Consider the following 14,831-nt stretch of genomic DNA (forward strand, 5'->3'; position numbering starts at 1 on the left):
TTCAGCCCTGCTACATCTGACAAACTCATCTCCTTTGCATTTGACAAACGCAACCCCACTACATGTAACAAATACAGCTCTTCTACATCTGACAAACTCAACAAAGTCAGCTATTCCACTGTACATCTAAACAACTCATCCCTATTAAATCTGACAAACACCAGCTACTCTACACCTGACAGGCTCAGCCTTGCTACATCTGACAAACTCAGCGCTTCTACTTCTGTAGTTAGATGGTTTAATTTTTAGGGTAAAATATTTTTCAACATGAAAACAAATATCAGATAATTCTGGATTTACTATTTAGCCCCTGATCACATTGTATCTCTTTCTTGGTGGCCGTCCTCAGGATAACACATCAGCTTGCCATTAGCTTAAATGGTATGATATCAAGGAATTATTTGCCCCTAATTCAGATGAAGCATCATGTCCTATAGCTTGCTGTATGTCACAACAATTCTACTCCAATCACAATTGTGTCCCTACTCTTACAATATCCTTTGTGTATTGACAAGGTAATAAGTCCACATACAGATGCAAGACGGCTGAGTTTGTCAATGCAGCAGAAATGAGTTTGTTAGATGTAACAAAATTAGTGATTTGCTACATCTCAACTGGTATGGGACTGCAGGCAAACCTATTGCCTTATGTTAAATCAGAGTCCTCACGGTACATGTTCAGCTCTGCTGCATCTGCATAATAATAGCGCATATGTTTTCAAATATAAACGTAGAAATCTAATTACAAATAATAACAATTGTTGAGAATGTTTTAAACTGACCTATTATATGCTGAGCTATTATATATATATATACTTGTTCTTTGATCCGAAATTATTATGAAACAGTGGCTCTTTAGCTGCTGGGGCTTGTAGTTCTATGATAGCTGTGGATTGCATACCTATATAGTGTTCTCTGAGATAGATAGAAAGATAGATAGATAGATAAATAGATAGATAGATAGATAGATAGATAGATAGATAGATAGATAGATAGATAGATAGATAGATAGATAGATAGATAGATAGATAGATAGATAGATAGATGATAGATAGATAGATAGATAGATAGATAGATAGATAGATAGATAGATAGATAGATAGATAGATAGATAGATAGATAGATAGATAGATAGATAGATAGCAGAGCTGAATCTGTCCATTGTTACAACTGTGATATCATATGTTATCAGTGGTCTTACATAGGACTGTTGTTAAACTTCTTACCTCATTGAGATATTATAATGCATTAACAACGCACCCCAGAAAGATAAATGTAATCTCTGCTACATCTGTGTATGACATACCTGGGTTATTGTATGAAATCTTTAGGACTCATACACAAGGTTGGATTATGTTACTCTTTATTTAAAGTCATATGTATATAATGTACATACCACAGGACTGCCACACATGGAGGTGTTAAACAGTTCACTTGATTTTTTTGTTTTTTTTCCTGATAGGTCGAGGTTTTTCCTTTGCACCCTGACCTATACAGATGATTACTCCTGTTTATTGAGCACCCATGTCCTGATATGTATCATAGTTCTTGATTCTTATTTGCAGCTCTGCAGTCTTGTCCTGTGATGTTTCTCCTTAGACAATGCTGGGATGAAAGTGTCACTATGGGAGGCTTTGAGGTGACTCCACATCTTCCCATCCTCAGACCTGTGAGTGTCATGTCTGAAGCCTCGGGGATCTTCTCCAGAAGAATGAAGTTCCATCAATTCTAGTTCATGTTTGGTAGCAGTTTCCAAAACCCTCTGCTTATTGTAATACTTAACAAAGTTGTTGATAATAGGGTGAATGGGGAGAGCAATGGCTATCACCCCACAAAGGAAACTTGTAGCCGCATTTAGTTTCCCCAGAGTAGTTTTAGGATAGATATCCCCATACCCAACAGTGGTCATGGTGATGATAGCCCACCAAAAGGACTGAGGGATGCTCTTAAACAACGTTTCTGGATGGCTTTGCTCCATTGTGTAACCAAGGGCTGAGAAGACAAAGATGCCTACAGCAAGGTACATCAAGAGGAGCCCTAACTCCTTGAAACTGCTTTTCAGAGCATAGGTTAAAGTCTGCAGCCCAGAAGAATGTCGGGCAAGCTTGAAAATCCTAGCAATCCTCATGATCCTCAATGCCTGGACTGCTTGCTGGACATTAGTCAGCTCCATTATTCTTGCCCCTAGGTGTGTCAGGATTAGGCTGACAAAAAAAGGCAGGATGGCCAACACATCAATGATATTCATGAAGGAAAGGGCAAAGTGTAACTTGTTTGGGGAGGAAATGAGCCTTAGGACATACTCCATTGTGAACCAGATAATACATGCAGTCTCTATGTTGTCTAGAGTAGGGTGCTCTACATGGTTCCCCTCAGAGTCCTCCACCTGAAGATCTGGGATGGTCCCCAGACACATGACAATGGAGGAGATCAGGATGAAGAGAAATGATAGAACTGCAGTTACCCTGGCTGGGAAGGAGGACTCTGGCTTCTCCATGAACTTCCAGATATACTTCTGAAACCTTTTCCATCTACTTTCTGATGTGTCAACCCCCAGGTCATCAAGAATGGTCTGTACCCTCCTGGCTATCTCCTCCAATTCCTCCTTCTTCTCACTAAGGTGGCATTTGCAGCAGTCATCCAGAAAACACAAGTCTATTTTCCAGAACTCCATTTCATTTTGGAAACAAATAGGACAAATTCCCTTCTTCATATGCACCTCCCCATAATAATAAACCTCCATGATACACTTAAAAGCATCAGGGTCCCTATCAAAGTAAAATTCCCTCTTCCCAGGGTCATAATCATCACAGAGAGAGAAGATGGCATCATACCCTCCGGTTATACAGTTCATGAGCTCTGCCAGCCTTGTTTCTGGATACCTGTTTAGGATATCACCATAAAGGATTTGCCTAATACCCCCAACATTGACTATAATCTCTACCTCTTCACTGCAGTCTGATCCACTCCCATTCAGTTCTTCAAAGCTGGAGCTCCCAATCATGTTGAGTTGAGAATCGGTCACTTATGGTCCAAAAAGTTTACAAATTATTATAGTATTCTCCAAATCCAAGACACAGCCAAATGCACTAGGGAAGGATATGAGTATACATCAATGATGATCACATTGCAGAATATCTCCAGGTCTCCACAGTGCAGGCTATGCTGACAAGTTCTATGAGGAAAGCACAGGATATACAAGAGGAGTCCTCATTCAGCAGGTGCCCATTCCTCCCTTGAGGCTGCTCTGCTCTCTCGTGAATCCATAGATTTGCAGCCTTCCCAGTCCCTGTGCTGATAGATGCAAGAGTAGAATCACTGATGATCAACAAGGTGGTCCCTGCATTACAAAGACCCTCATTTACAAATGCACAGCCATCAGCAGCATGTACTGGAAAATTGAGGAGTGTCCCCGGGCTGATGTGAAGGCTCCATCTGGCAGAAGCTAACACTGTGCAGAGCAAAGTTGCACTGGCTTTTCCAAGGCTTGCAGGAGAAGAGGACAGGAATCCCAGCGTGACGTCACAGCCCTTTAAACAGGCTTCCCCCTCCTAGTGAGCTGGGGAGAGAGTGCAGCAGCTGCACAGACTTGACTTGTCACTGTGCATATAAATGAATGTGAGATATTGCGTATAATGTGACGAGAAATGCACTAAAAAGGTATAAAGAGCTGGTGAGTGTGTGAATAGACTTAGAAGGGCAGGAGGAATGGTGAGGAGAAGAGCAGGAGGTATGGTAATCAGAAGGGCAGGAGGTATGCTAAGGAGAAGGGCAGGAGGCATGGTAAGGAGAAGGTCGGGAGGTATGGTAAGGAGAAGGGCAGGAGGTATGGTGAGGAGCAGAGCAGGAAGTATGGTAAGGAGAAGGGCAGGAGGCATGGTAAGGAGAAGGGCAGGAGGCATTGTAAAGAGAATGTCAGGAGGTATGGTGAAAAGAAGGGCAGGATGCATGGTAAGGAGAAGTGAAGGAGGTATGGTAAGGAGAAGGGCAGTAGGTATGGTAAGGAGAAGGGCAGGAGGCATGGTAAGGAGAAGGGCAGGAGGCATGGTAAGGAGTAGGGCAGGAGGCATGGTAAGGAGAAGGGCAGGAGGCATGGTAAGGAGAAGGGCAGGAGGCATGGTAAGGAGAAGGGCAGGAGGAATGGTTAGAAGGGCAGGAGGCAGTAGCATAGCTAGCGGTGGGCAGGGGAGCAGTTGCCCCGGGCCCACTGAGATAGTGAGGCCCAGGGCCTGTCCCCCAGCAGTGGTGTTCCCGGTTTCAACTGTATCTGCTTCCTCAGGATGCAGATACAGTTGAATTCAATGCTGGAGCACGGAGCCTTCGGCTCCGTGCTCCAGCATTCACTGTGTAATGCCAGCTCCAGCTGTGAGTGGCTTGAGGCAGACAGGCACGATGCAGTGACATAATCGTACCTGTCTGCGCAGAGCCACACGCTGCACAGAGCGGAGGAGCAGAGGGATTTCCACTCGTCCTGGGAATGGTGATAGGTAAATATTTATTTTATTATTTTTTATTAGGCACTATACTGTGTGGTGGCAGCTAAGGGGGCATTATACTGGGTATGGGGGGGCCGCAATAGGGAAGTTTACTGTATTTGGGCAGCTTTGGAGGCATTATACTGAATGGGGCAGCTATGGGGGCATTATACTGTATGAGAGATGTTATGGGGGCATTATACTGTATGAGGGCAGCTATGGGGGAATTATACTATGTAGGGGCAGCCATGGGGGCTTTATACTGTATGAGGGCATTATACTATATGGGGCAGCTATGGGGGCATTATACTGTATGGGGCAGCTATGGGGGCATCATATTGTATGAGGGCAGTTATGGGGCATTATACTATGTGGGGGCAGCTATGGGGCATTATACTATGTGGGGGCAGCTTTGGGGGCATTATACTGTATGGGGCAGCTATGGGGGCATTATGCTGTATGTGGGCAGCTGTGGGGCATTATACTGTGCGGGGGGGGAAGCTAAGGAGCATTATACTGCGTGGGGGGCAGCTATGGGGCATTATATTGTGGTGGGCCATCTATAGGGGCATTATACTGTGTGGGGACAGCTATGGGGGCGTTATTATGTGTGGGGAGGCACTATAGGGCATTATACTGTACTAGTATAAAAAACCCGTTACACGGGTTTGCTAGCAAAATGAATGATGAGAAGTATTGGTTTTGCCTTCTTAACGCCTTGTTTGGGAATTGGTTTCTCGTTGTTCCTGGCGTTCCTCTGCACTCATAGTTGCTCTTCTTATTCTCTGAGCGTCTGTTTTTTTTATACTTTTAGCGATTATGTTGTCTTCGGACAAATTTGTTCATTTTGGTAGCATTTTCATAGTGCAAGTACACTCTTTAAAGCAATTATAGTCTTTAAAACAATTACGCCTTTTAAGGTTGTTTCACTCCTGAGAGCAGTTACACCACTTAAAGTGGTTACGCCTCTTTGGGCGTTTATTAGCCTCTTCAGGCTTTCCCCCTCTTCATCACCTCTGGCTTTCCCTCCTCTCGCTCTTATCCATTACTCAACCACTCCCACCACTCCTACTCGAATATCCACCACTCGACCACTCCCACTCGAAAATCCTAAACATCAACTCGATTGTTTACCACGTCCAGCAATAGTTACCTGTTGTTGTTGCTTCTATCGCCGAAATGAAATAATAATAAGGAATTAGAAAGGAGAGAAATTAGGTTTGGCGTGTATCATAGAGTTTGGTTGTATTTGGTAAGGGAGAGAAAAGTAGCTGAGTAAAAAAAACATCAACTGTGCCTCGAACACCACGTCCTCGCCCAATATATGTATGATGGGGCAGCTGTAAGGGCATTATACTGTGTGAAGGCCATTAAAGGGTCATTATACTGTGTGGGGGCCACTAAGGGGTTATTATACTATGTGGGTGGCACTAAGGGTTGATTTTAATATGTGGGGCAGCTATGGGAGCATTATACTATATGAAGGTCATTATGGGATCATTATACTGTGTGGAGGCCACTAACGGGTTATTATACTGTGTGGGGGCCACTAAAGGGTTATTATACTATGTGGGGCACTAAGGGGTCATTATACTATGTGGGCGCAGCTATGGGAGCATTATTCTGTGTGGGGGGAACCATAGGGTCATTATACTATGTGAAGGACACTAAGGGGTCATTATACTGTGTGGGGGCCACTAAAGGGTTATTATACTATGTGGGGCACTAAGGGGTCATTATACTATGTGGGCGCAGCTATGGGAGCATTATTCTGTGTGCAGGCAACCATAGGGGCATTATCTTGTGTGAGGCAGCTATAGGGGCATTATACTATGTGGATCACACTAAGGGGTCATTATACTGGGTGAGGGGCCCACTGGGTTGGGGCCCACTCAGATGTGCTTTGCCCCCACCCTGTGCTAATCCCCTAGCTACACCTCTGGCAGGAGGCATGGTAAGGTGAATGGCAGGGCATAGTAAATCTCACGATCTGTGGCATACCTCCCAACTTTTGAATTCGGAAAAGAGGGACATTGTAAGCCACACCCCTAACCACACCCAATATCCGGCATAAACACATCAAATCACGGCCAGATTATTCTGCAAATAACACGCGCACATTCTCACTGTGGATCTTTAGACTGTCCGGATATCACAGATATTATGGATCCGGGTATATCGTCTTTATGTTACTTTTCCTATCTTGGGTATAACATTTGCTCATCATGGCGGCAGCTGCAGGACAAACCAAAAGGCTGAGAACAATGAAAGTCAAGAGGCAGACCCTGTGGTTGATGACTTTTCAATTGACTGGTAGCAGAGTTACATGATGGGGATTTTTTTTTTCCAGTTGTGTAACTCCTACCGGTCAATGGAAAAATCATCCACCAGAGTCCACCTGTAGATAGCTCCAGATACAGCCCCACTGTAGATAGCTCCAGATACAGCCCCCCTGTAGATAGCTACACACACAGCCCCCTGTAGATCGCTCCACACACAGCCCCCCTATAGATAGCTCCACACACAGCCCCCCTGTAGATAGCTCCAGATACAGCCCCCCTGTAGATAGCTCCAGATACAGCCCCCCCTGTAGATAGCTCCAGATACAGCCCCCCTATAGATAGCTCCAGATACAGCCCCCCTGTAGATAGCTCCATATACAGCCCCCTGTAGATAGCTCCAGATACAGCCCCCTGTAGATAGCTCCAGATACAGCCCCCCTGTACATAGCGCCAGATACAGCCCCCCTGTAGATAGCTCCACACACAGCCCCCCTGTAGATAGCTCCAGACACAGCCCCCCTGTACATAGCGCCAGATACAGCCCCCCTGTAGATAGCTCCAGACACAGCCCCCCTGTACATAGCGCCAGATACAGCCCACTGTAGATAGCTCCAGAAACAAGCCCCCCTGTAGGTAGCGCATTACACAGCCCCTTATACTTTGTGGGGAGAGCGGTAGAGGTATCCGGCCCTACTGCTGCCACTCTCCGCTCTGCTTTGACGTCACTCACCGTCAGAGGAAGGCAGGAGTCTTGCAGCGGCGTTCTCACTGGTGTCGATGCCAGCCCGGGAGTGGACATGTCCAGTCACCTGACCTGTCACCTGACCGGTGAGGTCAGATGACAGGTCAGGTAACTGGACTGGTCCACTCCCGGGCTGGCATCGATCCCAGTGAGAACACCGCCACAAGACTCCTGCCTTCTTCTGATCGCTGCTGCAGTCAGCAGCGATCAGCTGTTTTGATGCAGCGCCCAGCGGGACATTTTGGAGACCGGCCGGGACGGCGGGACAGCGGTGAGAAACCAGGACTGTCCCACCGGAATCGGGACGGTTGGGAGGTATGCCGTGGGTATGTGTACCAACTAGGCCACATCGCTGTAGCAGACTAGTAGCTGGCCAAACAATAGTCATAGTACAAGAGTACCTTTGATAGTCCAGACAGTAGTAGAGGCTTAGGCACAGATGAACTTGAAGGCAGATGACGCCACACGTGGCGGATCATATCAGGCGTTGCAGATGACACCAGACGTGGTGTAAGACAGCAGGCATGACATTTGGCACAACACGACTCCAACACTCTAAGGCACAGGAACAAATATAGCACAGGATACAGGATAGAAGGTAGCAGGGCACGGGAACAACAGGAATAGGATAACACTAAGGGACCATTGAAAAATGACAGATTTTTATCAAATGATGCATGTGCCTTATCGATTTGTAAAGTGTTTCTCTTTGTTACATGTAGGTCACCATTATATTTTGGCTCCATCTTGTTCCATACAGTACATTATAATAGTGAATATTGCCATTTATATAGCACAAACATATTTCCCAGCGCTGTACAGTCAGAGAAATCAGTAAACAAAAATTGCAAATACAAAAAAAATGCCAAACACTGTAAAATATAATCTAATGATGAAAAAAGGTCGATCTCACGGTCGTAATATGACTGCGTTTCAGCATTTGTATGCTAGCAGCAACACTTGGACAGACACCAAAACTTGCATATTTTAGTGCAGAATTTATGCTCCCTATTCAAAGCTATGGCCCATCTCTGCACAGAATACACAGCATAAATTGACATGCTGCCGATTTAAAAGCCGCACCACAAAATACTTTCCGCATGACTTCTCTGTGTTTTTTTTCCTGCGATATGTGGCTGAGATTTGAAGAAATCTCATCCACTTTGCTACTAGTCTAAATGCTGCGAAATTTCCACACAGAATTCCGTTGTGGAAATTCTGCAGCATATTCTACCTGTGGGAACCTGGCTTAAACGCTGCATTTCTGCAATGGATTTCTGTGCGGAAATTCTGCAGCATTTACATTAGCAGCAAAGTGGATGAGATTTTGAAAATCTAATGCCCACGCTGTGGAAAAAAAACCTGAAGCGTAAACGTTAATAAATTGACCTGCGGTGCAGAATTTAATTCCGCAGCATATAAATGTATGCTGCATTTTCATTGCCTTCCTGTTGCAGGTTTTCCACATTGAATGTAATGGGGATGCAAAACCCACAACAGAAAGCCAAGTGTTTCGACTTTTGCAGCGTAATCGCAGCGATTACGCCTTAAAAATCGCAACCCCGGAAAAAAAATCATACTTACCCAGAACGCACTCCTTCTTCCTGCAGTCCAGTCTCCTGGGATGACGTTTCATCCCATGTGACCGCTGCAGCCAATCACAGCGTAAAAACTGCGCAGCGTATCCGTCCTGGTACCCGCAGCACCTTCCATCCGAAAAAAATCGCACCAATGTGGTCTGGTTTTTCTAACGGAATTTCCACTACGGAAAGAAGCGCTGGTGAAAAAAAAAGCTGTTCATACTTAGCCCCTCTCTCTTCTCTGCATATAGTCCTGCCTCCCCTGTGATTGGTTGCAACGGTCACATGGGATGAAACACATCCCAGGAAGCCAGACTGCAGAAAGAAGGGGAGAGTTTTGGGTAAGTATGATTAATTCCAGCACATTGACTTTCTGTTGCGGGTTTTGCATCCCCGTTCAATTCAATGGGGAAAACCCGCAACAGAAAATCAACAAAAATGCAGCATTAAATTCCGCACCACAACTCAATTTATTAACGTTTACGCTGTGGTTTTTTTCCGCAGCGTCGGCATGGGATTTTCTGAATCTCATCCACTTTGCTGCTACTGTAAATGCTGCGGAATTCCCGCACAGAATTCCGTTGCAGAATTCCACAGCATTTACGTTACGTGGGAACCCGGCCTTAGGGTATGTGCACATACATAGCGTTTTTACCAATCAAAAAAAATAAGTCCCAAAATTCCTTGCGGGTTTTTGAGGCAGATTTTGAAATGCAAGGTGTTTTTTGACACTGTTTTAGCCACTTTTTTTATTTAGCAAATGAAAAGAAAAATCGCTCTAAGCGAACAGCGTGTTTTTTTCCCGCCACCCATTGATTTGAATCGAGGTTCAGAAACGGAAACTGCTCCAAGATAGACCATTTTTTTTCTGTGAGTGAACAAAAATGCCCAGAAAAAAAACACCTCTACCTCCCATTAAAATCAATGGAGGAAGAATTGGGGCACTTCTTGCCACGCGGTTTCCGTGTCAAAATCAGCATTAAAAAGCTCTGTGGAATTAGAGATTTATGTGTTTCCCCACATATTACAGCTAATCACATGGCATCTCAGCTCCTACCTAATCTAATAAACGCTTTGATGCTGATAACTCCTGTTTTGTTTTGTTTTGTTTTAAAAACGTTTATTATTGACAAAGTTCTGAGAATTTTTAGATTTATGCAAATTTTTTCTAAATGCCCAACGCGGCGTTTTTTTTTTTCGTTTCACCAAGTGGACATTGTAAAGAAAAGTGTATGACGCTGACTAATCAACGTCATACACTTCTCTTCATTCATGCCCAGCTTTATTCACAGCACAGCGTGATCTCGCGAGATCACGCTGTGATGTCACTTACTCCCGCAGTTCCTTCACCGGAGCGATGGGAGAATGACCGGAAATCGCCTCCAGATGTGCCAGGACTGCTGTATCATCCTGGCACAGCTGGAGGCGATGTCTGGTTTCTTCTCCCGTCGCTCTGGTGAAAAAAACAAAAAAAAAACGCCCAGTTGGTCATTCAGAAAAAATCTGTATAAATCTAAAAATTATCAGAACTTTGTCAATAATAAACGTTTTTTAAAAAAAACGAGTTACAGCTGCTTTGTATCCTGTATATAGAGCAACTGTATAGTTCGCTAAGACCTGAATCCATCATATCTGCAGGACTGATGGGCTTAGTGAAAGCGGGTCCTGTGTGTCTCTGACACGCAGGATTCACCTGTAAATCGGTCACATCTATGTGTATGCTGTATGTATTCAGGTAAATATATACAAGTACTTCTATATAGTACCAGGCATAGCAGAAGGAAAACCATATGAGTGAGAAAACCGTGAACACATCCCAGTGTACTGGACATACTTTGCTGCAGAGGTCACACATCTCAGAAGGTGTTTAGTAATCAAGGAGAAAAGAAGGAGAAAGCTGCTAGAAAAGTCTACACAGCGCAATGCTGATCTGTATGTGTATGTGCACCGAGAATCTGTCTCTTTCTATTAATCCACTAAACTAGTGAGCTATAAAACATTAATGTGACATCTCGGGGAACCAACAAGCAGTAAATGATTTACACAGCTCAACTGTAGGGGGCGCTCCTGTAGAGAACGGCCTTCACACGCTCATCAATTCTGACTACGAGACACGTCATGGAATTATATGTATGACTTTTTTTATTTTTTACCAGGTTGATTTTAACAGATATTTATCTTTTTTTATCCTTTGTAACTATGTAACTAGATATAAGTTTACATCACGGAAAGCTAGTGCTTCCCTAAATTTGTCGTATACTTACATCAAATGGATTGCACGGGCTCAGAAGCTGAGTCCGTGCTATCAGCCGCCGGTGTCAGCTGTATGTTACAGCTGACACCCTGCTGTAATGGCTGGATCTGAACTTAGCTCCTATCCCCGCAATTAACCCCTTAAATGCAGCGGTCAAAAGCGATCACTGCATCTTAGTGGTTTTGTCACGTGGTGGGGTGTGGGCCCACTGGGCCGTACCACGTAGCAGGACAGCAGCTGGCCAAACAGGCAATGTAGACAGCAGCAAGGCAGGCTCGGCTGGGACCAGGCAGCAGGTGGACATCAGGCGTGGTACAGTAGAACAGGCGTGGAGATGCAGCAAAACACAACAGCTCAGCACGGTTGTGGACCAGGATGGTACAGATTGGATTTAAGTGTCATAAACATTTAATTATTAGTTTTTCAATTAAACTCATGGATGGTATTGTGTGTTAGGGCTCTTTGGATCATTATAATCAATCTCAGACACCTGTGATAAATAGTTTGCCAGGTGTGCCCAATCAAAGGAAAACTACTTAAGAAGGACGTTCCACATTATTAAGCAGGCCACAGGTTTCAAGCAATATTGGAAAGAAAAAGGATCTCTCTGCTGCCGAAAAGCATGAAATAGTGCAATACCTTGGACAAGGTATGAAAACATTGGATATTTCAAGAAAACTTAAGCGTGATCATCGTACTGTGAAAAGATTTGTGGCTGATTCAGAGCACAGACGGGTTAGTTCAGATAAAGGCATAATGAGGAAGGTTTCTGCCATACAAATTAATAGGATTAGGAGAGCAGCTGCTGAAATGCCATTGCAAAGCAGCAAACAGGTATTTGAAGCCGCTGGTGCCTCTGGAGTCCCGCGAACCTCAAGGTGTAGGATCCTCCAGAGGTTTGCAAGTGTGGACAAAGCTATTATTCGGCCACCTCTAAACAATAACACAGAGGTATTCTTTGCAGCATGAGTTTTTTTGAGGTTTTTACTTCTAAAAAAAAATCTGTTATCATTAGGATATTTGTTCAATAAAATTTGCATTATACTCCAACGGTTGATGGCTTGAAGATTATACTGACTGTCATTTGCATCGACTATTTAGGAAAATCAGCGAAAAATAACATTTGCATAATAATTTGGAACGCGGCGTAGATGCAGGAAGGATCACTAATATTCTGTGGGGACTCCATAGTGTCCTCTGTTTCGAATGACCTAGACAATGCATCTGCCCATGTCGGCAGGCTAGTAGTGGAGTTCGAACCGGAATCGAGCAAAGAATAACGACCACCTGGCTTGAAGAGGATTCAACCGTTGTGCCGTCTGTAAATAGGTCAGATTCTTGTGATCCGTGAAGACCAGGATAGGGTGGACTGCGCCTTCCAGTAGGTGTCTCCACTCCTGCAGGGCCAGCATGATGGCTAGTAACACTCGATCCCCAATGCGGAAGAAAACAGTTTGGAATAGTAGCCACATACCACAGTCTTGCCTTTAGAACCTCTCTGGAACAAAAGTGTGCCAGCACCAATAGAGGAAGTGTCCACCTCTAAGGAAAACTGTAGGGACACATCAGGGTGGTGAAGAGTCGAGGGGTCAGTCAGAGGATCTTGTATAAAAGGCCCTAGCTGCTGCGCCATGGAGTCCTCTGCCACAAGAAGTTGATCCTGTCTTCTTCGGAGATCCTGCAGGTCCACCTGCATGACTTGAGAGGGTGACATGCCCTTAAATTGACCAGCGGAGTCCATGGCCTGAGCGTACTGTCACGAGGCGGGGTGTGGACCCACTGGGACGTACCGCGAAGCGGGATGGCAGCTGGCCAAACAGGTATGCTACAGAGTCTATAGTCCAGAAAAGGGTACCTGAGGCAATGTAGACAGCAGCAAGGCAGGCTCGGCTGGGACCAAGCAGCAGGTAGACGTCAGGCGTGGTGCAGTAGAACAGGCGTGGAGATGCAGCAAAACACGACAACAGCTCGGCACGGCAGTAGACCAGGATGGTACAAATAGCACGGGAAACAGGATACAGGATACAGGTATGAGGTACACTGGGAAGCTTGAGGACACTTAGGAGACCATTTGCAAGACAGACTAAGGGAAACAACAACAACAACATCGCTCAGGCGAGGATAAGAAGGGCGGTGACCCTCTTATAGTCCAGGAATTCATGAGTTGATGATGATGATTTTCAGGTGCGCGCGCTGGCCCTTTAAGAGCGGGCACGAGCGCGCACGCGCACCCTCCGGGAGACAGGCTTGATGCCCCGAAGTGAGTGTCGGCGCCTCACAGGGGGACGACGCAGCACAGCAGCAGGAAGTCCATGGCCGCGGTCGTTGAGGGGTAAGTTAGAACGACAGACCGTGGCCATAGACGTTACAGCTTTGTAGCAAATCAGTACCCCTGCGATGCATTTAAGGAGTTTGTAGCTAATCGGCACCGAAGTGACGAGATCGCCGGAGTGCCGATGGCTGCAATCTCAACCGGAGGCCTAATACTGGCCTGCCGGCTACAGAAGCCTCCTGGAGTCGGGGCCTAAAAGGCTTCCAGTAGCGACGGGAAGATGGTGCGGGCTCAGAAGCTGAGCCCGCGTCATCAGCGGCGCATGTCAGTTGTATGTTACAGCTGACACCCTGCTGTAACAGCAAGGACTGGAGCTAGCTCCGATCCCTGCCGTTTACCCCATAGATGCAGAGATCAAAAGCAAGCGCTGCATCTTAGTGGTTTGTAGCAAATCGGAATCCCTGGTCTGCCAATTACAGGAGCTGATTAGGCGGAGCCTTATCGGCTTGCTGTCAGTGAGCGACAGTCCTAATACATTGCACTACATAGGTAGGGCAATCTATTAGAATAGAATAGACATCATAGAGTTGGACCTCCAAAACCCCTAGTGAGACAAAAAAAAAGCGTGGGGGGGGAGGCGCGGCCTACTCGCAGACGCAAGGAGTGAGGGCTCATATCACCCTGGACTATAAGAAGGGACCTGCCACTTCCTTCATTGCCTGAGCTCGGTTGTGTTTACCCGTGTTAGTCTTTGCAAATGGTCCCTTAGTGTTTTCCAGTTCCCAGTGTTCCCGTTCCTGCTACCTGTATCATGTATCCCTTTCTACCTTGTTCCTGTGTCGTAGAGAGTTGGAGTCATGTTGTGTCACATACTACACCTGCTGTATTTTTCTGCGCCTGGTGTCTGCCTGGTGCCAAGGTCCCATCCAAGCCTGCCATCGCTACTGTCTGTATTGCCACAGGTACCCTTTTTCGAACTATTGACTTTGCCTTGGTATCCTGTTTGGCCAGCTGCTATCCCACTACAGCGCTATGGCCCAGTCGGTCCACACACCCATCGTGAGAGTAAGCTCAGGCCATGGACCCCCCTGGACAACCCAAGACCATGACGAATGGAAGACTGCATTTAACACCCAAGACAGGCACTATGAATATCTGGTGATGCCCTACGGTCTGTTTAACGCTCCCACGGTCTTCCAAAAGTTCATTAATGACATCTTGCGTGAT

General features: G+C 45.7%; 1 protein-coding gene across 1 annotated transcript; it reads right to left on the reverse strand.

The window, feature by feature from the left end:
- Window positions 1–1,345: 1,345 nt before the first annotated feature.
- KCNF1 (potassium voltage-gated channel modifier subfamily F member 1) lies at window positions 1,346–3,626 on the reverse strand. Its single transcript, XM_075863882.1, has one exon. It carries the CDS (start codon window positions 3,001–3,003, stop codon window positions 1,555–1,557), a length of 1,449 nt encoding a protein of 482 aa, XP_075719997.1. The 5' UTR covers window positions 3,004–3,626; the 3' UTR covers window positions 1,346–1,554.
- Window positions 3,627–14,831: the final 11,205 nt, after the last annotated feature.

This window comes from Rhinoderma darwinii, chromosome 4 (assembly GCF_050947455.1).
Source record: "Rhinoderma darwinii isolate aRhiDar2 chromosome 4, aRhiDar2.hap1, whole genome shotgun sequence".
NCBI lineage: Eukaryota > Metazoa > Chordata > Amphibia > Anura > Rhinodermatidae > Rhinoderma > Rhinoderma darwinii.